This window comes from Halictus rubicundus, chromosome 16, assembly GCF_050948215.1.
Source record: "Halictus rubicundus isolate RS-2024b chromosome 16, iyHalRubi1_principal, whole genome shotgun sequence".
In the NCBI taxonomy this organism is placed as follows: domain Eukaryota; kingdom Metazoa; phylum Arthropoda; class Insecta; order Hymenoptera; family Halictidae; genus Halictus; species Halictus rubicundus.
Genome location: NC_135164.1, coordinates 1,772,482 through 1,798,598, shown reverse-complemented (window position 1 = coordinate 1,798,598; position 26,117 = coordinate 1,772,482). Strand labels below are relative to the sequence as shown.

At 36.7% G+C, this 26,117-nt stretch overlaps 3 protein-coding genes across 3 annotated transcripts; 1 reads left to right on the top strand and 2 right to left on the bottom strand.

The window, feature by feature from the left end:
* Positions 1-260: 260 nt before the first annotated feature.
* On the bottom strand, positions 261-1,086 carry LOC143361924 (histone H2B). The gene has a single exon (XM_076801638.1). The coding sequence runs from the start codon at positions 1,015-1,017 to the stop codon at positions 646-648; it is 372 nt and encodes a 123-aa protein (XP_076657753.1). The 5' UTR covers positions 1,018-1,086; the 3' UTR covers positions 261-645.
* A 1,103-nt stretch (positions 1,087-2,189) lies between these two features.
* On the top strand, positions 2,190-2,844 carry LOC143362348 (histone H2A-like). Its single transcript, XM_076802410.1, has one exon. It carries the CDS (start codon positions 2,241-2,243, stop codon positions 2,613-2,615), a length of 375 nt encoding a protein of 124 aa, XP_076658525.1. The 5' UTR covers positions 2,190-2,240; the 3' UTR covers positions 2,616-2,844.
* A 21,138-nt stretch (positions 2,845-23,982) lies between these two features.
* LOC143362246 (uncharacterized) lies at positions 23,983-24,712 on the bottom strand. Its single transcript, XM_076802245.1, has 4 exons — positions 24,654-24,712; positions 24,530-24,588; positions 24,292-24,459; positions 23,983-24,098 (listed from the first exon to the last, which is right to left on the bottom strand). The coding sequence occupies exons 1-4, from the start codon at positions 24,710-24,712 to the stop codon at positions 23,983-23,985; spliced, it is 402 nt and encodes a 133-aa protein (XP_076658360.1).
* Positions 24,713-26,117: the final 1,405 nt, after the last annotated feature.

The window sequence follows — 26,117 nt, the reverse complement described above, 5'->3', positions numbered from 1 at the left end:
CAACGAAAAATATCTGGATAAACTAAAGGAAAGTGTTAGTTCTACCAAAGGAATGTTGAAAGTAGACAAATGTGCCTCTCTACAATGCGGTACTTTCCCTTCCAGGAAAAGCCCGAACACTTTAGGAGTGCAGCAAACAAAAGACATCTCAGCAGGAATGCGTTCCTAGCACTAGATACTACCTGAGAAGGCAATCTTCTTTTAGTGACCGTCCCCCATTTTCGACACACAAATCCAAACGAGTTTTATGGTACGCCCACGTCTATCTTTCACAATGCTGCACAATGCCTTACAGAAGAAGTGTAAGAAAACTGTGACTTCGAAACGCTCCCACAATGCCTAGACTTTTCGTGGTCATAGAATACAATTGAGGGTGTAATAAACTAGTCCTTCCCTGATGCTTTTCCTTCTAGGACAAAAGGACTGTTCTGCGACTAGGCACAGGTATTCTCTAAAATATAAAGGTTAGCCATTTAGTACGTATCTACAAGAGCTCTTATGTGTTTTAGTACGTTTTTGCATTGTATCATTTCTTCTAACAGAAGGTTCAGGAATATCAAATAGTGAATTAGGCAAAATTTCGAGCGTATGAAAGATTTGTTGGTCCTGAAAAGGACCGTTGAGGTATAGCCGGAGAAAATCAGCTTATTTGGAGCTGGTATATTTGGTGACTGCCTTGGTGCCTTCACTGACAGCGTGCTTTGCCAGTTCACCAGGAAGAAGAAGCCTGACCGCAGTCTGGATTTCCCGGGAAGTTATGGTAGAGCGCTTGTTGTAATGCGCCAGCCTCGATGCCTCGGCAGCAATGCGCTCGAAGACATCGTTCACAAAGCTGTTCATGATGCTCATAGCTTTGCTGGAGATTCCGGTGTCAGGGTGGACTTGCTTGAGCACCTTGTAGATGTAGATTGCGTAGCTCTCCTTCCTCTTCCTCTTCTTCTTCTTGTCAGTCTTGTTGATGTTCTTCTGGGCTTTTCCGGCCTTCTTCACAGCTTTACCACTGACTTTCGGCGGCATGGTGAGAAGTCAACGATTGTTTAGGATCGACGAAAGGAGCACTGTATTCGGAACTCGATCAGAGAGCTGAATGATGATGCCGAGAGCGACCGCCTGCTTTTATGTGGTTTGCGTGATCAAACGGCGCACCAATCAGAGGCTCTCTTCAACCCGATTGGCGCGGCGCTGGTCCGTGGCACTCTCACAAGCAATTGATTTTATATGTATACTACACTGCACCACGTGTGCGATAAATTTCTAAAGTTTTTATTCAACAATTGCAAGTGCAATATTGCGACTGTGATAAATTATTGTATTGAAATTATAATTATATAGAATTTGAAACAATTCGGAACGAAATGAAGATTATTCATGTTTATGTATTTGCAAACATATACCGTTGGGTAGACTAAAACAATCGGAATTGTGTAGAACAAGAGACAACTAAATAATCCAACTAGTCATTCTTGGACATTTACTGTAACAAGATAACTCAATTATATCTCGCATTGTTACAGACATTTACGTAAAAATTTATTGTTTCGAGGGAAATCAATTTGTACGATGTGTATCTGGTTGATAAATTTAACCATTTACACGTTTATTTCCTGCGATAAAGATGAGTGAGAATATCGTAAAAAGAATAGTTCTTTCAGCTGGGAGATTTGTATAATGTTAACCACTGCTATATTTGTGCATAATATATACAAGAAACGTTATTATTTTAGAACATTGTAAAATAATATGTCTGTACTTTCATTCATTTTAAACGCACATATGTATTCGTTTATGGTGTTCGACGCAGGTATGGGGCATTTCCGTAGGCAAGAAGCAGATGTTAGTTCCACGTGGCTTTGTCCTGATCCGGAGCAGATGTCTACTTCGTGAACCCATACGAATAGCTTAACAGCTAACAGAATATTATACGAACATATGCTCATTTTATCAATAATAAATGTTACTAAAATAATTATGCTATAAATAACTACTATCTCTAAAAAAAAGGTAATACCATATTGAGAAAATATAATAGTTATCACAAAACCCTGTAAAAAATACACGGACTTCAGAAAGCGACCAGCGCCGCACCAATGAGACGGCAGCTCGCTTCTGATTGGTGTTGCCCTGAGCACGCCGAAGGGTATAAATACCAAGCTTCGACTCGGCCGGGCATCAATTCGTCCTCAGTCGAGACTGCTTACAGTTCGTTCTTCGAGTCTTTTGTTCTTCAGTGAAAGTGCAGGATGTCTGGCCGTGGAAAAGGTAGCAAAGTTAAGTCGAAGGGAAAGTCCCGCTCCACCCGAGCCGGATTGCAGTTTCCGGTGGGTCGCATTCATCGAATGCTGAGGAAAGGTCATTATGCGGAACGTGTGGGTGCTGGAGCACCGGTATACCTAGCCGCGGTCATAGAGTACTTGGCTGCTGAGGTGCTGGAATTGACTGGGAACGCAGCTAGGGACAATAAAAAATCCAGGATTGTTCCACGACACGTCCAGCTGGCCATCCGCAACGATGAGGAGCTGAACAAACTACTGTCTGGCGTCACCATCACACAGGGAGGCGTGCTGCCTAACATCCAAGTGGCCCTCTTACCTAAAAAAACCGACAAGAAAGCTTGAATTTGTTCACAACATCTACATGCAGAATTGGCCCTTTTCAGGGCCCAAAATCATTTAAACTGAGAAATTCGTATCCAATTCACTACTGTACGTTCAGTGCAGCTTGTTTCTCGAATTAAACGATCTGGAATTCGTCTGTGGTCATATTACAGGGTAATCCAGTAGATGGGGGCAATGTCGTTATCAAAAGATCACAGCGGGAAACGCGTTTTTTGGCTACACTCAAGTACACTGTCCAACAAAATAAAACTTTTTCCGAGTTTTGCAATACCAGTTGGGTGATTTTTACTTTGTCATTCTAAAACCAAATCCGAAAGTAGACTTGCTCTATCACGCAACGTTTTCGAAAAATATTGGTTTTTGCAAAAATGCATGATTTTGATAAAAAATGACGTGTTACGCAAAAACTAAACACGCGAGAAAGTTCAAGTTTGAGTCAAGAGATAGAGGGGGACTCTCCTCTACATATCCATATAGCCAATTATATTTTTAGGTACTTCCTAATACTTGTAAATGGTTGTTAAAGTTTAAAAATGTACCGACGCGGGTACTTTGTACGCTCTATTTTTGTATTTATGTGAAAAATCTTTTATCTAGCAGGAATTTACTATACAGGAATGCATTCTACAGACATTTCTGGTAAAGAAACCATTCACGAAAAGTATTTGGTTCCCTTAATATACGAGAAGGTTCAGAAAATATTCATTGACAGCTTGTGCGCGACGCGTTCGCGCCTTTTCTCGACTCGCCAGGGCCGTCGCTATGCGTAGTCGATGTTGGTACCACTCAAGAATGTCTTTACTTACTATGCTTAATTACATACATTTTTTTGTCTTTTTGGGTGCCAATCATTACAAAAAATTATAAAAATACGAGTTATATTCACATTTCTTTGTGGAAATGCTTAAGGGCCTATTCATATTTGCCGGGACTGGATGGTTTTATGTACGGACTCTAGGTCCAAGTACCGGGTTGCCGAAAATCTGTCGAAGATCGGATCGGCCTTCGTTCCAGCCGTTTGACTATTCCATCCAGCCGCCGCACAGTGTGACGAATGGCCTTTTAAGTTGGACAAAATTCTAAATCGCCTATTTTTCTATATTTATCGATTAATATGTTTACAGTTGTATAAAATATGAATAATTATTAATTTTTTACAACATTTAGTTGGTTTTTGTTAATTAAACAATATATTTTAAGTGATTTATAATTAAATATAAAATACAACAAAGTTAGTAATGGACCTATGTAACACAGAATGATTTAACAAGTACTAGATATTATCGAAGAAGACGTCATTCTTAATTATGGACAAAAAGAATGTAATTTTGGAAAAATTATAGTAAATGTTACTTTTTGGAGATTCAGACATATTCTAACGGGAAAGAATTATTCTTTGGTTTAGTATAAGCTAATATTGTTTATACCAATTTGTTTAGATTAATCTAATTTGTATTTCCTATTTAAACTTTTCATAATTTTATTATTAAGTTGTTATAACGTTTTCACGTATAAAGTAATAACGTAACAAATAAAACACTAACAATAATCACAGTAATTATAACAATAACAATAAAACAACAACAACAATAAAAGTAACGAAACTGAAAGATATAAGAAAAACGCAAGGGAGATGTACACTGCACGCTGATCGCTCTGAGACTGAAGAAACAAATTTTCATACGAAGAAATTTCGGGGGAAAACTCGGGGATCTTATCATTGTTCATTCCTTCAATGTACAATGAATGAGACCAATCCATAGGTTTCAACGAGTAGACTAAACAAACCGCTAAGTGGCAACGGCAATCGGCATCGGCTGCGTTCGAAACGCCCGGCCCGAGCTATGACTGTCACGAGCGTGTACGTAAAACGACGTAACTTCATTGTAAAAATTAGTATAGTTGCGCAACGTCGAGCAAGCCAATTTTGGTATTAAAATAAAGTAGAAAATCTCTACTTTATTATATGGAAAAATCATCGCGTGGACCGGCGTGGACCATATACTAATTCATTAACGAAGAGTAGTAACATGGGCGTTTCTGTGGAAAAATAAGTACCGTCTTTGACACTTAATTTACGAAAATAGAGGAATATTATCGATAATTTAGAATTACTAAAGTGAAAATACATGTTTTGAGATGTTATATCCATCATATATAGGAAATTTAAACACTCGTTAGTACATTTTAACATATTTCTAGCGCGTATGGAAATGTGCCCATTCATTTATAGGTTAGGTGTTCGTTTTTAGGTGAAGTTTACACGCTCTGTAAACATACACCAAAAGAATTTTAAGTTTTAATATTTAAGGGTTTTAATACATGGTTATTTTAGATTATATTAGCACAGTTAGTTTTTGTTTATTTGAAAGTTAATTTTGTCCAGCTAAAAAGGCCATTCGTCACACTGTGCGCCGTTTAGCTCGAGTCCGGCAAGCGGCTGATCATTACCAGATGACCTTTCGAGAGCGCGTTGACAGTTCTCTGCTGTGCGTGGCACAAAAAAAAAAGGTTTTTCGGGGCTCTACAGCTCCTTAGGTAAACTATCGGTATCTCTCCTCTACAACATTATGGAGATAGGAATCGTTCCTGCCTCTTCGTGAAACAGCATCACACATCCTTATATATTAACGTAAATTATACGTATATTGTAAAAACAAGAATAGTTGTTTTTTTTTAAGGAAGTATCCACTTTAGGAAGGGGATCATGCCATGTGAATTCGATCATTTTTTGGGGACTATGTCTCGAATTTTGATGACATTGAAATATGTTGTGGTCCAAGTGAAAGTGGAAGAAATCCGATACAATACTCCCAAAAGTGTCCGATATCGCGTGGAATGACTCAATTACATGATAATTTGTAGAATAAGAAGAATTAATTCCACATAAATTGTATATGGAAAATGTATATGGAAAACTTCTAAATTCTTGTCCATAATGATTTAAAAATGATTAGATGGAAGGTTCCGTGGCAGGAATGCGATGGCCTAAGTTATCCTTACAAGATAATTAGCAAAGGACGCACGCTGGTGTTTCACTGCCTCGGTACCTCGTTGGACAGAGCATAGGTACGAATGCGCGGCCGATTGGATCAGAGTGCAAGGAACAGGCCTCGTTTCACACGTACTTTCGGCTACAGTCGAAATATTGGCTACAGCGGACACTTTTTTGTTATTGTTGCGTCCTAAGACCTTACGTACGACGCGACAAGCGCGCGACCAAGGCCAGGTATAAAAATCCCTATCGACGACGTACCGACCATGGACGTCATAAATCAAAAATCCTTCCGAATGTACCTACCAATTTCGTCATTTTTAAGATAGCTAAAAGCAGCACATGTTGAACCTTGTACACCGTTAGCGTATTAAGATTTATAACCGTAGATGCTTGCGAACCAAATGTTGTACGTATACTTCCACTTTTCAATTTTCCACTATTCCCACCACCTTTCGAACACACCTTGCAACCAATGAATTCTAATCATATTAAACTTGTTCTCCGGAGTTTTGACTTACAATCACTTATAAGATATAAGATATAATTTAACAATGCTAAAATTAATTTGTGAAGCTGAGTTTTATTATTCCAGCGTTAAATTAGATTATAGTTTCAACTATTACTTCTTAACATTACAACTCAAATGAACAATATTCTCTTCTGTACTTCGAAAATGGATTCTGTTCGGATGCTGTGGTGGCATCCGGCGGCCGGAGAGCATCGGACGAGATCGGATGCCCAACGGCTTGCCGGATGACCTACACCGGATTGTCATCAGGCATCCCCGGGGTGTAGAGGGGAGTAAACTGTTCTGGTGTTAGGTAGAAAACCCCCGCTGTGTGCGGCTCTTAGCGTTTGTTGCGAGCATCTCGAGCGCCTCTCAAGTGGCCTTGCTAGGGTTCCGGTGCGTATGGATTAGGAAAACGTGGTAGTATCCATACTAGCATTCGTCTCCGGCAAGTATGAATGGACCCTAAAGGTCGCCCCAAACAAGACAGGCAAGATGCCGAAGTTGTTTGAACGGTCGGAATCGTTGTCCATAAGGACTGAGCGTATCGACAGGCCGCTTGAGAGGCGCTCGAAGGTCCTCGCAACAAAGGCCAAGTGCCGAAAACCGCAGAACCGTTTACTCCCCTCTACACCCCCGAGATGCCTATGCTGGAGCGTGTTGGCCACGGGCAACCCACAGACAAGATTGGGCAGCGTTAGAAATCTCTGCGGATACGGACGCAGTTACGGTGCAGAATTTACTGGAAAAATTCAATATTCGTGTATATCACGATATGAAATACATTCCCTTTGCATAGAATGCGTATGATACTAAATGCGTATGTATATGGGGATGGAAATTGTTATTAATAATCATATAATAATAATTTCTATGCATAAATAATTTTGCAATAATTATATGTCAATAATTTGTATTTATTCTTAATTTTCTTTTACTACATGTTTTATACCTATCCGAAAATAATAAGAATGTAAAGATAGATCGAGATTGTTTGGAAGAACGTGAATAGGGATCACATTCAAAGTACTGAGAATGAGTCGGATAGCGAATAACTTTCATTTATTATTAATTTCGTTTTGAATTTGTTAGTTTTTAAAAATAAATTTTTTTATAAAAATTGTTAATTTCTTGTCAAGTATATTAATTTTGTTGGTAAATTATTTATATATGTGTAATTATTCACAGAAAATGAAATTATTAATATACGGGTTGTTCACACTATTACTAGCCAACATTTTTCTCGTAAATAGTGAATAATAGAAAAAAATGAAAGAGGAAAAAGTGGTACTGTTTTTTATACGCAACACAATGGCGTGTGTAATTTTTTTTTTGTTTATACTATTTTGCTAGATATGAAGGCGACCTTCAATTTTTTGAATTGGTCGAACAGTGTAGGACGTAAATCATTTGTAGGTAATTATGGATAAGAATTCTAAAGTTTTCCATGTACATTTTTTCGTGTAGCAAGGCAAAAATTAAAAAATTGCGGCCAGGTAAGACCGGCGAAGGACGCGGCGTTCGGCGATTCAGGTAGCTAATTGCAAGTGTACCGACTGATCGACCGCTATTCACCGACAGGCTTGGAAAAATCAATGTCCTTTGTACTGTTATGCCGCAGGAAGGGGTAGATGAAGAGAATCCTCGAATAAACTCCAAAGTCTTCCAAGCACAACTTAGGTTTATTTTGGAATAGGTCGCCAAGCAAAGATACAAAGCGATTTTGTACACGACGAATAACTTAATAACACACGAGTCGACTGACGGCTTACTTGTAACTTCTTCTCTGTCTGTCAGCGCCCTTTCGCAGGGCCTTATATAAGGGTACATTTAGGTATGGAAGTTTGGTTTTCGCAGGGTTGGACTTTAATCTGAAATCTCTGTACCGGTGAGTAATTTGCCTTAGTCTAGTTGATGAGAAAGCCCGTGAGTTCTGACTCATATATTTGTCTGACTTATCTATTCTGATAGATAAGTATTACTGGCAGTCTCGCATAACAGTACTATGGATGGCATTAACCTTTACTGTACACTCGGAGTGCACAACATCCTAACAACAGTTTAGGTAAAATATGTAAATGACCTTCCCCGTGCTCTTCTTTTCACTACGTGAAAATTTTGATTTTAGGACAGACGCTGTCGACCCTCACTTCAAAATGTCTAAAGAATATCCAGCAACTTAATGGACACAAAATAATAAATAGTTCGGAAAAAAACGGAATTTCAAACAGGAAGAATCGTAAAATGTGGCCATATTTTTTCAAAATTTTTTAACACTTCAACCGATGGTAAAATTTGCAAAACAAAGATATTAGTAATATTTTTGCATTAAGAAATCACATTCGAATATAAAATGATGAATTATTTAAAAAGTACAGTCTTTTGCGATGATGATTAAAAAAAGAAAATGTTTTTTATCTTTAATAATAACTGTGGTATAAAATGTGTTGTGTAGACAGTTTCATCCAAATTCGAAACATGGTCCCCAAAAAAAGATTTAATTCACATGGAATGATCCCCTTCCTAATTTAGATATTTCATTAAAAAAATTTTGTAATTTACGTATAACATAAGGATGTGTGATGCTGTTTCACCAAGCGACAGGGACGATTCCTATCCCCATGATGTCGTAGAGGAGAAATACCGATAGTTTACCTAAGGAGCTGTGGAGCCCGTAAAAACATTTTTTTTTTGTGCCATGCACAGCAGGGAGCGTGTCAACGTGCTCTCGAAAGGCCATCTGGACGTTCAAAGTTATGGCCCCAACGACGTCGGGGCGACGTCGGAAAGATTTCGAGCAGTAAGACCAATTCTTGACCGGCAAATTTCTAACCCGTGTTCTTGAATCTGGCCGCCCAAACAACTTCGGCATCTTGCCTGTCTTGTTTGGGGCGACCTTAATACAGAAAATTGAATACAAAAACTTACCTATTTCTGATGTAAACAAATTTAAAAATGTTTCCGCCTTGCTTGACGCTTGTTCCTGATATCCCGATTTTCAATAATAAGTGTCCAACAGTAATTAGCAAGCATCGCACATAAGTCTCTTTCATTGTAACGTTTTTCTATTGTTGAAATATCTTGATGAAACCTTTCTCCATGTTCATCACTCACATCACCAAGGTTTGCAGGAAAAAAGTCTAAATGCAAATGCAAGAAATGCATTTTTAGCGACATGTTGCATCCTAGCTTTTCACAATTTTTTAGAAGTTTATTCACTACGGATACATAGTTTTCTGATTTATGTTTCCCAAGGAAATTTTCAATTGTTTCCGCAAATGAAGTCCACACTCGTTTTTCTAGTTTATTTAATTTTTTACTAAAATCTGTATCATTAATTAACTTTTTTATTTTGGGTCCGATAAATATGCCTTCTTTTATTTTAGCTTCAGAAATCGCCGAAGTTTTTAAATATTCAAATGCAGGTCCAGTTTTGTCCATAGCTTTAACAAAATTTTTCATTATGCCTAATTTTATATGTAGCGGTGGCAAAATCACGTTTCCTGAATCAACAAGATTTTTATGTTGTATATTTTTTCTTCCTGGAATTAATTTTCTTGGTTGTGGCCAATCTTTCTTCAGGTAATGCTGACTTCTTGGTCTGCTATCCCACTCGCAAAGGAAGCAGCTATATTTTGTATATCCGGTTTGAAGACCGAGTAATATTGCTATAACTTTCAAATCTGCACAAATTTTCCACTTATATTTGTTATACTTGATTTTACATAATACAGTCTTCATAGACTCATAGCATTCTTTCATTGTTGTTGAATATGCAACGGGGATATATGTTTCCAATATGGAGTAATACAACTTTTAAACTTGATTTTGATAAATCCATAAATAGCCGCCATTCGGTTGGAACATGTTCAAAACCTAATGCTTTTGAAAGTGAATTTATGTCACTACAAATGCATAGGTCATCGGACATAAAAAAATATTGCTGCAATGTATGCTGCCGGGTTCTGAAGTCAGAGTTGGGCAAAAATTTATTTTAAAATTTCGAATACAAATAAATGAAAGCTATCTTTTATTCGAACTCATTTCTCTCGGATATATATTCACCACAGTTTATCCGTCAGATACTTTCCACGATTTTCATTTGTCGCCCATGGGTCATCCGAATCGCGAAGTAACGGCTGGTAAAGTCAGGTCAAGTCAGAGAGGAAATGAGAGTGCTCACGCGCGGGATTTTGGTGTCCCCTATATAGTGCTGCCCCCTAGTTTGATTTGTAGCCTAGACCAGAACCTGCATCATCTTTTTAGCCTGGACTAGAACCTGCATCATTAGCAGCGGATTCCAATAATGCCTAAAAGATGATACAGCTTCTAATACAGGCTAAAAAGATGATGCAGGTTCTGGTCCAGGCTAAAAAGTTGATGCAGGTTGATGCAAATGTTTGTAATCGCACTTTTGCGAGCAAAAGTCGGTCATTTTGGTATCGAAAGCATGCTCGAAGCAGGATTTGGTCCTTATTTGCAAATAATTTGCCACAAAAATTTGTCGACAAATTCCGAGACTAATATGGAAATAGATGGCTCCGTATTTGAGTGCAAAGTTTGCATGTAAAAATCCATGTCAAACGGAGAGCAAATCGAGACCACACCTATCGGTCGCACTAAGAGTAAATATCGGGCAAAATCGGAGGAAATCTTTCTGTAGAAGGGAAAACGGAATTCGAAATTAAATAATTTTAAGTTTTATTTATTTTTTAATATTGAAATATTTACAGATCTTAAAATTATAGTGTGTTTTCCCTCCTACAACAAGATTTCCTCCGATTTTTTCCGACATTTAGGACCTACCCAGTAAGCAAAATGCTTTGAATCTGCCACTAAAATTTGACTCGGAAGTGCCATCCATCTGTATGCGCATTACCATCTGTATATCCAATGGAAAGTCTGCCACGGCATATTCGTGCCAAACTTTCGCTTCGATCAGCCTTCGTCATAGAGGGCAGGTCCGTCGCAATAAGAACGGGGTAACCTTGTTCGGGAAAAATCAGAATAAACGACGAGAGGGAAAATTGAGTTTACAAACGTATTTATTTTAATCTTAATTTATTTTTATTTTACATATATTTGTATTGTATTATTTATTTGTTTCATATTTATAATGTTAAGAAAGAAAACGAATAGACAATAGAATTTAAAAAAATGAACTGTACAAGTTACATAAAGGAAATAAAAATTTTTATTTCTAATTTTTAGCTCTAATTTTAGAGCGTATACGCTCTATAAGGAGACCAAGGTTTGGTCTCAATTTGCTTTTCATTTGGCTTGGAATTCCGCCTGTGAACTTTGCATCCAAATAACGCGTCTAATGCGGAAGTAGATGGGTCGGAATTTCTAGATAAATTTTGGTGGCAAATTCAAAGCAAATCAAGAGCAAATTGTTTACTAAAATGCGCAAATTTTTATGGAGAAATCGGGGCAGTCACGCGCGTAGGGAGTGCAGACTCTCCCCGATTTCCTTCTCGCTGCGGGTACCGTCGATTGCGCGGATAACTTTGCTTACTTATTCCGACTATTGTAAGGATCCAGAACCAAGAACATTCTACATGTATACGCGCAAGTATTAGGTGTTAGGTCTGTGACTATTGGTAAACATCAGGACAGGAGAAAATTAATACATCCAAATATTTTTTAATACAGTTTATTTTACAAAAATTGAGAAATATTTTGAAGAAACAATACAATTAAAGTATTGTAGCATTTATAGAACGATAAATATATATTTATATTTACCTCCGCTTCGCGGAATTCGCATCCGCATAACCGGGGAATATACCCCGGACAGACTACCATACCGGGCCAAAATGCCCTTTCCTCCCCCCTTCTAGCTTTATCTTCTACATACATATTGTATACATTAATATATAAATATGCGAATGCATTAATATACATAATTTTTTCATTTGGCTCCTTGTATACGCGAAAATAGAGTATGAAAATTCGGCGAATACGCGTGCTATTAAATAGGAATCGTCGTCATAAACAACTGATTCTACTTCCTACAAATCCTAGGGCACGCAAACTGGACAAATCTTCAAAGTCGATTTTCTCGAAAACAAAGTCTCAAACATTCTGTATTTTCGACTTATTTTCTCACGTAGAATCACTCCCTCCACGATTGTACCATCAATACTGGGACACCCCGTATAACTATTATATGTTTTTAAACATAACATGAAAAGAACATGATCGTCTTTATTTTATTTATCGATCATTCAATTAAACTGAACAGCAATATACATGTGGAGCTGATTCCCTATAGATGTACATATAAATATACACGCAGCTGTGTGCAGAGGCTTATACTGAAATGTAAATTTTTTCGTTATACCTTCATAATTTGTACACAAACCAAAACACGGATATGATGTCATAAAATTTTTAATGACATATAAAAACCAAAGAAATTACCGATATAATACTTATATTTTACATTTCAGTGTAACTCCCTGGCTTTGTATCACCATTCCTTTAAAGTTAAAGTATGTAATTAATAACCAATAACAAAAAAAAAAGTGATATCAGTATCATCTTATTATCATACTTTAATATACACAATATTTTTTTAATTTAAACGAAATAAATTTTCTATTAAATGTAAGGGCAGAAAAATGTAAGAGTAGAAATCAATCAATTATATGCAGCTCATGGTGTAGGATGTATGTTTGTTTTCCATGCTTTTATGATACTTATCACCCACAATCTTGCGATCTTTTACCCTTCCCACTACGATTCCCAAGCTTATCATAATGTAATTTAACCAATCTAGTACATAATTTGAAAAATTTAAATGCAATTTAATGATAAAACATTTATCTGTTTAGTTCGTAAGTAATGTGCATTTTTGTATGTCGCGTACAAGTGTGAGTAAGTAATTTACTTGTAAGAAAAAGATAAGATTCCCACAAGATTCCTAATGTGTAACAATACTGTGTATAAAATATATTTATTATATGAAAGTATCATAATAAGATGATATTAGGATATATCATAAAAGACTATCCATAAAGGTGACGACCGCTCTACACTAATTACAATGACTAATCACACAATATCGGCTCATGATTAGAATCAAATTTTTCTTTAAGAAAAGATTCAAAAAAGTCCATAGTTGTCTTATTGTCCTTTTCCATGTTTTGTAAGACCGTTTCCAGATTTGAGTATTTTGTTTTTATTATTCTTTTTCTGGATTGATTCAAGCTTTCATAATTTACAGTAGTTTCCTTTACGCCTATCAACGTGGCATTTATCAAATGTTTTGTACAGAGTATTAACTCATAACTACCTTTATTATCTTTACGAGCGGTTCTCCCCTTAATTTGCGTCTCTTCTTTTATATCAAGTGAAAAAAACGTCTGTATAACATGCACTCCGCCTTTCTTTTCCACAGCAACACTAGACTTGAAATCAACACCACGACCCATACCTTTCGTTGCTAATGTTACTGTCTTTGCAATGCCTGCTTCATCAATGTATTTTTGTTTAGTCTTAGTTTCCGTGTTTTCAGTTAACGTATGTAAGCGATCAAATTTACCGCAGAATTCGTTTTTAAATTTATTCATTTCAAAAATTGTATCGAAAAATATTAATACTGATCGTTCTGAGTGAATCTCAGAATTTGCACGATCATAAATTTTACTGAGCCATTTTTCCTCCGAATTTTCAGTTATGAAATCCTTGTATTTATCAAATTTTAAATTAGAATCACCAAAATAAGATGGCATTACAGAATTTTCATAGATGCCATAAGAATTTTTTACTGCTTCTCTTTCGTGATCATTTAGTGTAGTTAAAGTACCGCTCACTCCTAAGATAATAGGATATTTCTTAGGTAATTTTGCATAGGAAATGCAACCGGATTTTAGGTTCAAATAACCATAATTTCTATAGTCTTTGTGATCATAATCTATTTTCTTTAACCTGAAGTAATTAAACACATTGTAATAATCCCAGTAAGTATGAGTGTCATAATACTCATTGTTCCTGAAGCTTATGATTCCATTATCATTAATTTTATAGTCTCTAATAACATAATCGTCTTCACTCGCTGTCGCTATTGCATTATCAATCATTGTGTTGAGATGCTCTTCGTAGAGAGATCGATTCGTATATTCATTTTTAATAAGTGCATCAGAATCTTCTTTCAAGAGATAGTATTTTTCAGGGTCAAGCAGAAATAGATTAAATTGTTTAAAATCTTGATTTCTCTCTGCTAGTCGGATCCTAATAAACTCTTCTACCCCTTTCAAGATAACACTTTTTTCATTATCTTTGTAAGCCATCTCCCATATTTTTTCCTGGATACCAACTAATGCTGGAAAACTCATTACCACACATGGATTATAGTAACTTCCATAGTATTTGTTAGAAAAAAAAACGTCTACTTCGTCTATTAATAAGATAGTATTACTCGTGTCTTCATACTGTAGCTGTCCAATTTGCTCTGCACTGTGATTACGAATACGATCTACAATTAATTCTCTTAAGCCTTGTTTCTTACCATTTATGATAGGATATAGTACTTCATTGGCCATCTCTACAAATGTGCCATAAGTTATTTTGTGTTTAATACCAAAGAGATTAAAAAGCAACTCAAAATCTGCTTCATCTCGAGTTGCCAAGTATTGACTATAACAAACAGTTCGGACCTTATGACCCGTCAATGCCAACAGCAAAGATAATAGACCTAATACAAGCGATTTCCCTTGTCCTGTTAAGACTTGCGCGAAATGCTTCTCAATACCTTTATTATTTTTGTCTACACTTAATAACCGCAAAATGCACAATACTTGAATACAATGTGGCTTTAAGGTTTTTCCTGTACTTCCAATATCTTTCGATACCTGTAGAGACCACACAGCAGCCAGTCCAGCAAGAAGTTCTGGTAGAGTTTCCTTTTTGATGTTTTCTTCCCATTCCTTAATATTAATCAATTTCAAGTTGTCCTTCACTTCTTTAATAATAAATTTAATCCTATCTTGATAATTTTTGTCGAAATTCATTTCTATGTAGGAATTAAATTTCTCTAAATATCTGTAGTAGCAATGTTTCAGTATTGACTCTCTTTCAGCAGAGAACGTTGCAACAGCAGAACAGTTTTCTGTTCCGAACAGCGTTAGGGCTTTCTGTATATCGATCTCATCTTGTTTTCTTAGATACCAAAAAGATTCCCCTATGATACCAACGCGCTTCATAAAATCCTCATAAGAGCTACTATTTTCTACTACACAAGCAAATGGCTTTGTACTTTCTTCTTTGTATGTATCAAAAGATAAGTAATTGGGTTGCTCCTTCAGATAAAGAAAAGACTTTTTAATTGCAGAAACTAACTCACTTGCAGCATTTACATTATAATAATCAGACCATTCTTTTCGTCCAAGTAAATTACACACAATATTTAATAGATCATCAATTATTTCAATTAAGTAATGATCAGGAATATTTGCATGTTTTTTGATAAAATTTTCAGGATCTAAAACCTTATATGATTTTTTATCTTTATTAACTAACTCGACTTCTCCTACAAATGAATTACTAATCTTTTTAATAAACCAACTAAATTCTACAGCACTTAAGTCTTCTAGAAACTCATTGTACGATCTAAAATACTTAATTAATTCTTGTGGCTTTACTTCTTTGCTAAGAACAGTATTTACAATATTGAATAATTTTTGACGTATTCTTTCCATGTCTTGCTTAAACTTCCCATAAGGGAATTTATCAGGAATTTTTTCTATAAAAGATTCTCTGTTCTTCCAATATTGATTATATACATCAACTAAATCTCTAAAATCAATAAATTGTTTTTGTGATATTGCTTTCTTAATAGATTCTATGTGATATCTTAAAGTAGTTTCATCAATTTCTGAAGCTCCTTCTGAAAGATAAGGTATTGCCTGTACGATAAACCTTATAGTATTGTGCATTACTATTCTAAACGACTCATAATGAACATCTTTTGTCTCTTGAATGAAACCACTATAGCCTTCTAGCAAAGGCATAAATAGTTCAAGACAATTTTCTGACTCTTTAAGAAACAGCTGGGCAATGGCATCGTCAAGAACATACATCCATACTAAACGCTCCTCAGGTATATCTGAAGAATTATTACTGCCATGAAACCAGCCCTTGACACGTTTCCACAATGTTTTATCAGAATTTTTTGGCAACTTGAATTCATACTTAAATTTTCCTTTTTTAGAATTATAACCAGGCTCAAAATGTTGTATCAACTTAAAAATAAGGCGATATTGTTGCCCAAGGGAGTGGCTTAGAGGGGAAGTTGGTGGCCAACTTATAGTGTCTACCAAGTTCAATCTTCCTTGTGCATCTATTATAATCAAATTATTAACAGAAATATCTGTTTTCGCACTAATCTCTAAAATTAACTCCTGAAAGTGCTTACAAAGATAAAAAAAAATAGGATGAGTTAAAGGCGCTAACTTCTTTAGCGATTTGTGATCTTTTGCTTTCTTCACCTTACTAAATAATAAGCCCTGCAAATTATTCAAGAATTTTAAAAAAAGTTCATTCATTTCATTAGCAAGGTCAAAAAACAGATTTATATCTTTAGTACTTATGTAAAATACTTGTTGTCCAGATAGTGCATCTATACTCGAATCCATTGAATAAGCTAATTGAGAAATGGAGGAAGAACATTTGTCAAGTAATGATGTTTTATGATTTATCATCGCCCTCTCACAAATTTCATGTAACTCTCCCAATACGTGTATTGAATGAAATTTATGATATAGAGGAAAAGCGTTTCTTCTCGCAACTAAAGCTCCTTCTGTATTGAGCAATTCTTGACAAGCGTCTTTCAAGTCAGATGATACATATATATTGTTAACTATATTATCCAATATCGTTTGTTTAGGGGAGACTTTGTACCTTTCTAATATTCTAGAAAGCTGAAAAATATCTTCTGCACACTCAAGATTGTCTACAGTTTTACCACTTCTATCTTGCAAAAGTTCTTTAAATTTCTTGTAAGCAGCATCCCTGTTATTAATTGATTTGTCTCTTATGATTTCAATGATTCTAAGCTTTTTAAGAAAATCTCGCTTGAAGTCTACAGATAATCGGGCGAAATGCAATTCTCCGAGCTTGTCAAGGCTCACTCTTGCAATAAAATCCTCCTCATCAAAAGTAAATAGATAACCTGAACTTTGCTTCCTAATATAAACTGTTTGATTATTATGTGGATCTGTAAATTGACATGAATATAACTCCATCAACTGATTATTCTTCCACTTTCCATCCACATATTCATTTTTCCCAAATTGTCTTCGTGTTTCCCAGCTTTTAACATTATGGCTTTGACCCAGTCTATCAAGTTGACTACCTCCCCAAGTATGTAAGGAATCACTGTCACAACCATCCCCTTTTGGTAAATCTGATACTCGGTCTCTTGGCCTACTGACTTGGTAAGAAGGACCCGCCTGAACCTCCTGCTCCAGCTCAGATTTAGAATGATGGTTATCAGAAGATTCTAAATGTTTTTCCTTTGTCTGCTGGGCAATTTCTGAATTGATTTCCTCTTCATTTTGGATCAGTTGCGCATGTTCCTCAGGAACATTATTAGATATTTCCGTCCTACTTTCTGGTAAATCTGATACTCGGTCTCTTGGCCTACTGACTTGGTAAGAAGGACCCGCCTGAACCTCCTGCTCCAGCTCAGATTTAGAATGATGGTTATCAGAAGATTCTAAATGTTTTTCCTTTGTCTGCTGGGCAATTTCTGAATTGATTTCCTCTTCATTTTGGATCAGTTGCGCATGTTCCTCAGGAACATTATTAGATATTTCCGTCCTACTTTCTGGTAAATCTGATAGTCGGTCTCTTGGCCTACTGACTTGGTAAGAAGGACCCGCCTGAACCTCCTGCTCCAGCTCAGATTTAGAATGATGGTTATCAGAAGATTCTAAATGTTTTTCCTTTGTCTGCTGGGCAATTTCTGAATTGATTTCCTCTTCATTTTGGATCAGTTGCGCATGTTCCTCAGGAACATTATTAGATATTTCCGTCCTACTTTCTGGTAAATCTGATAGTCGGTCTCTTGGCCTACTGACTTGGTAAGAAGGACCCGCCTGAACCTCCTGCTCCAGCTCAGATTTAGAATGATGGTTATCAGAAGATTCTAAATGTTTTTCCTTTGTCTGCTGGGCAATTTCTGAATTGATTTCCTCTTCATTTTGGATCAGTTGCGCATGTTCCTCAGGAACATTATTAGATATTTCCGTCCTACTTTCTTGTAAATCTGATAGTCGGTCTCTTGGTCTCCTGCCTTGGTAAGAAGTACTTGTCTGCAGCTTCTGCTCCTGCTCTGATTTCGAATGATGGTTATCAGAAGATTCTAAATGTTTTTCCTTTGTCTGCTGGGCAATTTCTGAATTGATTTCCTCTTCATTTTGGATCAGTTGCGCATGTTCCTCAGGAACATTATTAGATATTTCCGTCCTACTTTCTTGTAAATCTGATAGTCGGTCTCTTGGTCTCCTGCCTTGGTAAGAAGTACTTGTCTGCAGCTTCTGCTCCTGCTCTGATTTCGAATGATGGTTATCAGAAGATTCTAAATGTTTTTCCTTTGTCTGCTGGGCAATTTCTGAATTGATTTCCTCTTCATTTTGGATCAGTTGCGCATGTTCCTCAGGAACATTATTAGATATTTCCGTCCTACTTTCTGGTAAATCTGATAGTCGGTCTCTTGGCCTACTGACTTGGTAAGAAGGACCCGCCTGAACCTCCTGCTCCAGCTCAGATTTAGAATGATGGTTATCAGAAGATTCTAAATGTTTTTCCTTTGTCTGCTGGGCAATTTCTGAATTGATTTCCTCTTCATTTTGGATCAGTTGCGCATGTTCCTCAGGAACATTATTAGATATTTCCGTCCTACTTTCTTGTAAATCTGATAGTCGGTCTCTTGGTCTCCTGCCTTGGTAAGAAGTACTTGTCTGCAGCTTCTGCTCCTGCTCTGATTTCGAATGATGGTTATCAGAAGATTCTAAATGTTTTTCCTTTGTCTGCTGGGCAATTTCTGAATTGATTTCCTCTTCATTTTGGATCAGTTTCGCATGTTCCTCAAGAACATTATTAGATATTTCCGTCCTACTTTCTTGTAAATCTGATAGTCGGTCTCTTGGTCTCCTGCCTTGGTAAGAAGTACTTGTCTGCAGCTTCTGCTCCTGCTCTGATTTCGAATGATGGTTATCAGAAGATTCTAAATGTTTTTCCTTTGTCTGCTGGGCAATTTCTGAATTGATTTCCTCTTCATTTTGGATCAGTTTCGCATGTTCCTCAAGAACATTATTAGATATTTCCGTCCTACTTTCTTGTAAATCTGATAGTCGGTCTCTTGGTCTCCTGCCTTGGTAAGAAGTACTTGTCTGCAGCTTCTGCTCCTGCTCTGATTTCGAATGATGGTTATCAGAAGATTCTAAATGTTTTTCCTTTGTCTGCTGGGAAATATCTGAATTGATTTCCTCTTCATTTTGGATCAGTTGCGCATGTTCCTCAGGAACATTATTAGATATTTCCGTCCTACTTTCTGGTAAATCTGATAGTCGGTCTCTTGGCCTACTGACTTGGTAAGAAGGACCCGCCTGAACCTCCTGCTCCAGCTCAGATTTAGAATGATGGTTATCAGAAGATTCTAAATGTTTTTCCTTTGTCTGCTGGGCAATTTCTGAATTGATTTCCTCTTCATTTTGGATCAGTTGCGCATGTTCCTCAGGAACATTATTAGATATTTCCGTCCTACTTTCTGGTAAATCTGATAGTCGGTCTCTTGGCCTACTGACTTGGTAAGAAGGACCCGCCTGAACCTCCTGCTCCAGCTCAGATTTAGAATGATGGTTATCAGAAGATTCTAAATGTTTTTCCTTTGTCTGCTGGGCAATTTCTGAATTGATTTCCTCTTCATTTTGGATCAGTTGCGCATGTTCCTCAGGAACATTATTAGATATTTCCGTCCTACTTTCTTGTAAATCTGATAGTCGGTCTCTTGGTCTCCTGCCTTGGTAAGAAGTACTTGTCTGCAGCTTCTGCTCCTGCTCTGATTTCGAATGATGGTTATCAGAAGATTCTAAATGTTTTTCCTTTGTCTGCTGGGCAATTTCTGAATTGATTTCCTCTTCATTTTGGATCAGTTTCGCATGTTCCTCAAGAACATTATTAGATATTTCCGTCCTACTTTCTTGTAAATCTGATAGTCGGTCTCTTGGTCTCCTGCCTTGGTAAGAAGTACTTGTCTGCAGCTTCTGCTCCTGCTCTGATTTCGAATGATGGTTATCAGAAGATTCTAAATGTTTTTCCTTTGTCTGCTGGGCAATTTCTGAATTGATTTCCTCTTCATTTTGGATCAGTTTCGCATGTTCCTCAAGAACATTATTAGATATTTCCGTCCTACTTTCTTGTAAATCTGATAGTCGGTCTCTTGGTCTCCTGCCTTGGTAAGAAGTACTTGTCTGCAGCTTCTGCTCCTGCTCTGATTTCGAATGATGGTTATCAGAAGATTCTAAATGTTTTTCCTTTGTCTGCTGGGAAATTTCTGAATTGATTTCCTCTTCATTTTGGATCAGTTGCGCATGTTCCTCAGGAACATTATTAGATATTTCCGTCCTACTTTCTGGTAAATCTGATAGTCGGTCTCTTGGCCTACTGACTTGGTAAGAAGGACCCGCCTGAACCTCCTGCTCCAGCTCAGATTTAGAATGATGGTTATCAGAAGATTCTAAATGTTTTTCCTTTGTCTGCTGGGCAATTTCTGAATTGATTTCCTCTTCATTTTGGATCAGTTGCGCATGTTCCTCAGGAACATTATTAGATATTTCCGTCCTACTTTCTGGTAAATCTGATAGTCGGTCTCTTGGCCTACTGACTTGGTAAGAAGGACCCGCCTGAACCTCCTGCTCCAGCTCAGATTTAGAATGATGGTTATCAGAAGATTCTAAATGTTTTTCCTTTGTCTGCTGGGCAATTTCTGAATTGATTTCCTCTTCATTTTGGATCAGTTGCGCATGTTCCTCAGGAACATTATTAGATATTTCCGTCCTACTTTCTTGTAAATCTGATAGTCGGTCTCTTGGTCTCCTGCCTTGGTAAGAAGTACTTGTCTGCAGCTTCTGCTCCTGCTCTGATTTCGAATGATGGTTATCAGAAGATTCTAAATGTTTTTCCTTTGTCTGCTGGGCAATTTCTGAATTGATTTCCTCTTCATTTTGGATCAGTTGCGCATGTTCCTCAGGAACATTATTAGATATTTCCGTCCTACTTTCTGGTAAATCTGATAGTCGGTCTCTTGGCCTACTGACTTGGTAAGAAGGACCCGCCTGAACCTCCTGCTCCAGCTCAGATTTAGAATGATGGTTATCAGAAGATTCTAAATGTTTTTCCTTTGTCTGCTGGGCAATTTCTGAATTGATTTCCTCTTCATTTTGGATCAGTTGCGCATGTTCCTCAGGAACATTATTAGATATTTCCGTCCTACTTTCTGGTAAATCTGATAGTCGGTCTCTTGGCCTACTGACTTGGTAAGAAGGACCCGCCTGAACCTCCTGCTCCAGCTCAGATTTAGAATGATGGTTATCAGAAGATTCTAAATGTTTTTCCTTTGTCTGCTGGGCAATTTCTGAATTGATTTCCTCTTCATTTTGGATCAGTTGCGCATGTTCCTCAGGAACATTATTAGATATTTCCGTCCTACTTTCTTGTAAATCTGATAGTCGGTCTCTTGGTCTCCTGCCTTGGTAAGAAGTACTTGTCTGCAGCTTCTGCTCCTGCTCTGATTTCGAATGATGGTTATCAGAAGATTCTAAATGTTTTTCCTTTGTCTGCTGGGCAATTTCTGAATTGATTTCCTCTTCATTTTGGATCAGTTTCGCATGTTCCTCAAGAACATTATTAGATATTTCCGTCCTACTTTCTTGTAAATCTGATAGTCGGTCTCTTGGTCTCCTGCCTTGGTAAGAAGTACTTGTCTGCAGCTTCTGCTCCTGCTCTGATTTCGAATGATGGTTATCAGAAGATTCTAAATGTTTTTCCTTTGTCTGCTGGGCAATTTCTGAATTGATTTCCTCTTCATTTTGGATCAGTTGCGCATGTTCCTCAGGAACATTATTAGATATTTCCGTCCTACTTTCTGGTAAATCTGATAGTCGGTCTCTTGGCCTACTGACTTGGTAAGAAGGACCCGCCTGAACCTCCTGCTCCAGCTCAGATTTAGAATGATGGTTATCAGAAGATTCTAAATGTTTTTCCTTTGTCTGCTGGGCAATTTCTGAATTGATTTCCTCTTCATTTTGGATCAGTTGCGCATGTTCCTCAGGAACATTATTAGATATTTCCGTCCTACTTTCTTGTAAATCTGATAGTCGGTCTCTTGGTCTCCTGCCTTGGTAAGAAGTACTTGTCTGCAGCTTCTGCTCCTGCTCTGATTTCGAATGATGGTTATCAGAAGATTCTAAATGTTTTTCCTTTGTCTGCTGGGCAATTTCTGAATTGATTTCCTCTTCATTTTGGATCAGTTTCGCATGTTCCTCAAGAACATTATTAGATATTTCCGTCCTACTTTCTTGTAAATCTGATAGTCGGTCTCTTGGTCTCCTGCCTTGGTAAGAAGTACTTGTCTGCAGCTTCTGCTCCTGCTCTGATTTCGAATGATGGTTATCAGAAGATTCTAAATGTTTTTCCTTTGGCTGCTGGGGAATTTCTGAATTGATTTCCTCATTATTTTGGATTAGTTCATCATGTTCATCATGATTGCCAAGATCATAATCTTGAAGAATAGAATCTGCACTACTCTCAGGTGAAGAAAGGCTATTCCGACTCTGTATCATTTTTAATGTATTTAGTGCTGGGGCGACTGAATAAGAAAAATGCGCTCCATAACGTGCATCAGCTCCTACCTTAACGTTACCAGGGAAGTATTTCCTTGGCTTGTCTTCAAGTACTTTAAATTCTTCTTCTTCGTTCTCATCTATTCCCTCTTTCACGTGTTTAAAAATGGAGTTACTAGGGAAGTATTTCCTTGGCTCGTCTTCAAGTACTACAAATTCTTCTTCTTCGCTGTCATCTGTTGCCTCTTTCGCCTGTTTAAAAATGGTGACAGGTTCTTTAGTTAACAGAACACTGTTAGTATCTAAATATTTTGAGAAAATTTCTAATGATTTATTCAGTAATGGCTGTGCCTTTACCATGAAACCTTTACTTACTCTACATAGAAACTTAACTTAGTAGTTTTTATTGTACTAAAACTTGTAATGCAATCAATTTTTGTGGACAGTTTACTATCGTGTTTCGGGTTGTTTTTTTTTTTACGTTTTTGTGCTTGGAATCAGTGCTATGAAGAGTTCTCAAATTATATTTTTAAAGTCGGTTTTTGCTATATATCTGTTCTTTATTGAACGAATTAGTATTAACTTAGTAATACATACCATTGACTTTTTAAATATTTCCTAGTAGTTTTTCGACTAAGATTAACCCAACAACGACGTCATAAAACTATTTATTCCTAAAAGAGGACTAGTTTCTTATTAATAATTGCGTTAATATAAAAGAAAAATCTGAAAAATGCAAAATATTATGTCACGATAAATATTGGGACACTTCCTTGACTCGAGTTACACAATAAAAATAATACCTTCCTTATAGACAAAATTCAATGCAGTAGTGGCTGTAGTTTTTCGCAAATTCATATTTTGGAAAGTAACGCCGAGCGGCGCGACGGTAACATATGCATAATAGGCAAAAGTTGTTAAAAATCCTCATCTTGACAATATATTAAAAAATCATCAAAGTCGGTGAAGTGTAATTTTTATGCACAATTACCCATATCTATAATATATAAATTAAAAATCGGCGAACAGCTGGGACGATCCGATGGTAGCATCGGTTTTACAACATAGTTTATATTCAAAAATCCAAGAGGAAGTCAGCTGTTCTGCAGTTTTGCCCTGAGAGGCCACTATTAAATATATTATGATTGTAAGTCTGATGAGGAAACAAATATTAGATATATGTATGATATGTTTCATTTGCTAGAGATTCCTTTCTTGAAAAGTTTTAGTTCTTTAAAGGAATGGTTATAAAGCATCGTAAATAGACTAGTTATTAAAGAAGGAACAGAAGATTGTATTAGAGACAAAAATTTCACTTACTAAAAGACACGATGGGTCTGATGATGCTTCGAAATCCATGGTTGCAGCCCTTGGTGCGAGTAGTTGTTCTGGTCGTGATAAGAAGCCATCTTCTTCGTGCGATTGCTTTGTTGATGCTCCGCAATCCATGCTTGGAGTCCCAAGTAGTCCCAAGTGTGAGTGGTTGTTCTGATCGTAGCAAATAGAAAAGTTTTGTGGCTTTGGTTAGAAGTTTAGTGGATGCAAAAAAGATTCAAACGTTTTTTTATATTGAGACCAGTCGTTTCTTTTCTAAATTCTTTCTTGACATATTTGTTGCTGCGCGTAATGCACGCGTTTTACTTGCAATTGAGCTTACTTATTTAGTACGAACTACTACATACACTTCTTTGTCTAAACCTTGGTCAGGGAGGGCAATCTCCCATGTATAATGTGTGGACATTAGCAGTGCCACCTAGACCCATTCCCTCCTGACCTCAACTAAAAGCTATATATATAGCTATACGATTCTACAAACATACACATACGCATACACACATACACATATATCTACTGTACAGTACGATTACTACATAAATTTAGAAGTAAACTTATATAAAAAAAAAGGATATAATATAATAAAAGGATATAATATGTTTTGCAACAATACATTATTTTTACAATATTTTATTTCAAAACATAATAATACATAATTATACATGTAACAGATGAAGAAGATCCCGCTATACAGCGACGCCTATCGGCGCCGTGCAATATTAATAGTATTACATGTAAGGTTACCCATCTATGTTACCACAAAGACTGACGATTATAAGACAGAAGACCGTTCTCTGTGATACCGTTGCAATATGTAGATACGTTATATTTTTCATTTATGTATTTTATACTACCAAGTTTATTAATATAATATAGTTGTGTGAACAGTAAGATGGCGTTATTTTTCTACAACCATTAACAACAGATAATTACATATAATATCAAACTAATACAAATGATAATATCTTCATCCACTTATTTTGTACACTCTTTACACTTGCTGCTGCACTGCTCTGCACCTCACTATCCTAAAACAAACTTTAAAAAATTTTATAATTCATGCACAAAGTAAAATTCGAAAAATAAGCTCAGAAATAAGTTCACCGAGTTCGCTCAATTTTGAAAAATTATTTCTAAAATTGATTCAACACTGAGCAAAGTTTTTTTCAATATTTTTTCAATATTTCCTGGGCTTATTACTCGAATTTTCAATACACTTAAATTTTTGTCTTATTAAAACAATATGAAGAAGGTTTTGAAGCTTATAATATCACAGTCCGCAACGAGTCACACGATCATTCATGCCATGCAGTAGTGGTTTTGGCAGGAATAGTAGCGTCCAATAGCAGCAAAGATTGGAACATCAGTCACGTCCAATCACGTTTAATCATGTGATGGCTGTGAACGTGGTGCCATCTAAGCTCATTCCCTCGCAAGTGAACTAAGCGGTCCAAGGTCATACATAAGACAGAGAGGAATGAGAGTGCTCACGCCCGGGTTTTCGGCGTTCCCGATATAGTGCTGACATCTGCTCAGCCTTAGCATGGCACAGAACCGGTCAGTCTCTCCTGGAACAGAACCGGTCAGTCTTTTAGCATGGCACAGAACCGGTCAGTCTTTCCTGGAACAGAACCGGTCAGTCTTTTAGCATAAGACTGAACGCACATTATTTTTTTAACCAGGATTAGAACGTACAGCTTAATTGTTTTATATGAAATATGTAACTAACATGTAAATCTTGTGTACAAAATCTCTAATTAATATAAATTAAGAATAATATTAATTGTAATGATACGTATTTTATTTTTTTC

Coding starts and splice junctions, on each gene's coding strand:
- LOC143362246 (XM_076802245.1), bottom strand. CDS start 24,712: ATGTCCACACATTATACATGGGAGATTGCCCTCCCTGACCAAGGTTTA. Junction 24,589..24,653: donor CAAGGTTTAGACAAAGAAGT/GTATGTAGTAGT, acceptor CATTACGCGCAG/CAACAAATATGTCAAGAAAG. Junction 24,099..24,291: donor CAGACCCATCGTGTCTTTTA/GTAAGTGAAATT, acceptor TATATTTAATAG/TGGCCTCTCAGGGCAAAACT.
- LOC143361924 (XM_076801638.1), bottom strand. CDS start 1,017: ATGCCGCCGAAAGTCAGTGGTAAAGCTGTGAAGAAGGCCGGAAAAGCC.
- LOC143362348 (XM_076802410.1), top strand. CDS start 2,241: ATGTCTGGCCGTGGAAAAGGTAGCAAAGTTAAGTCGAAGGGAAAGTCC.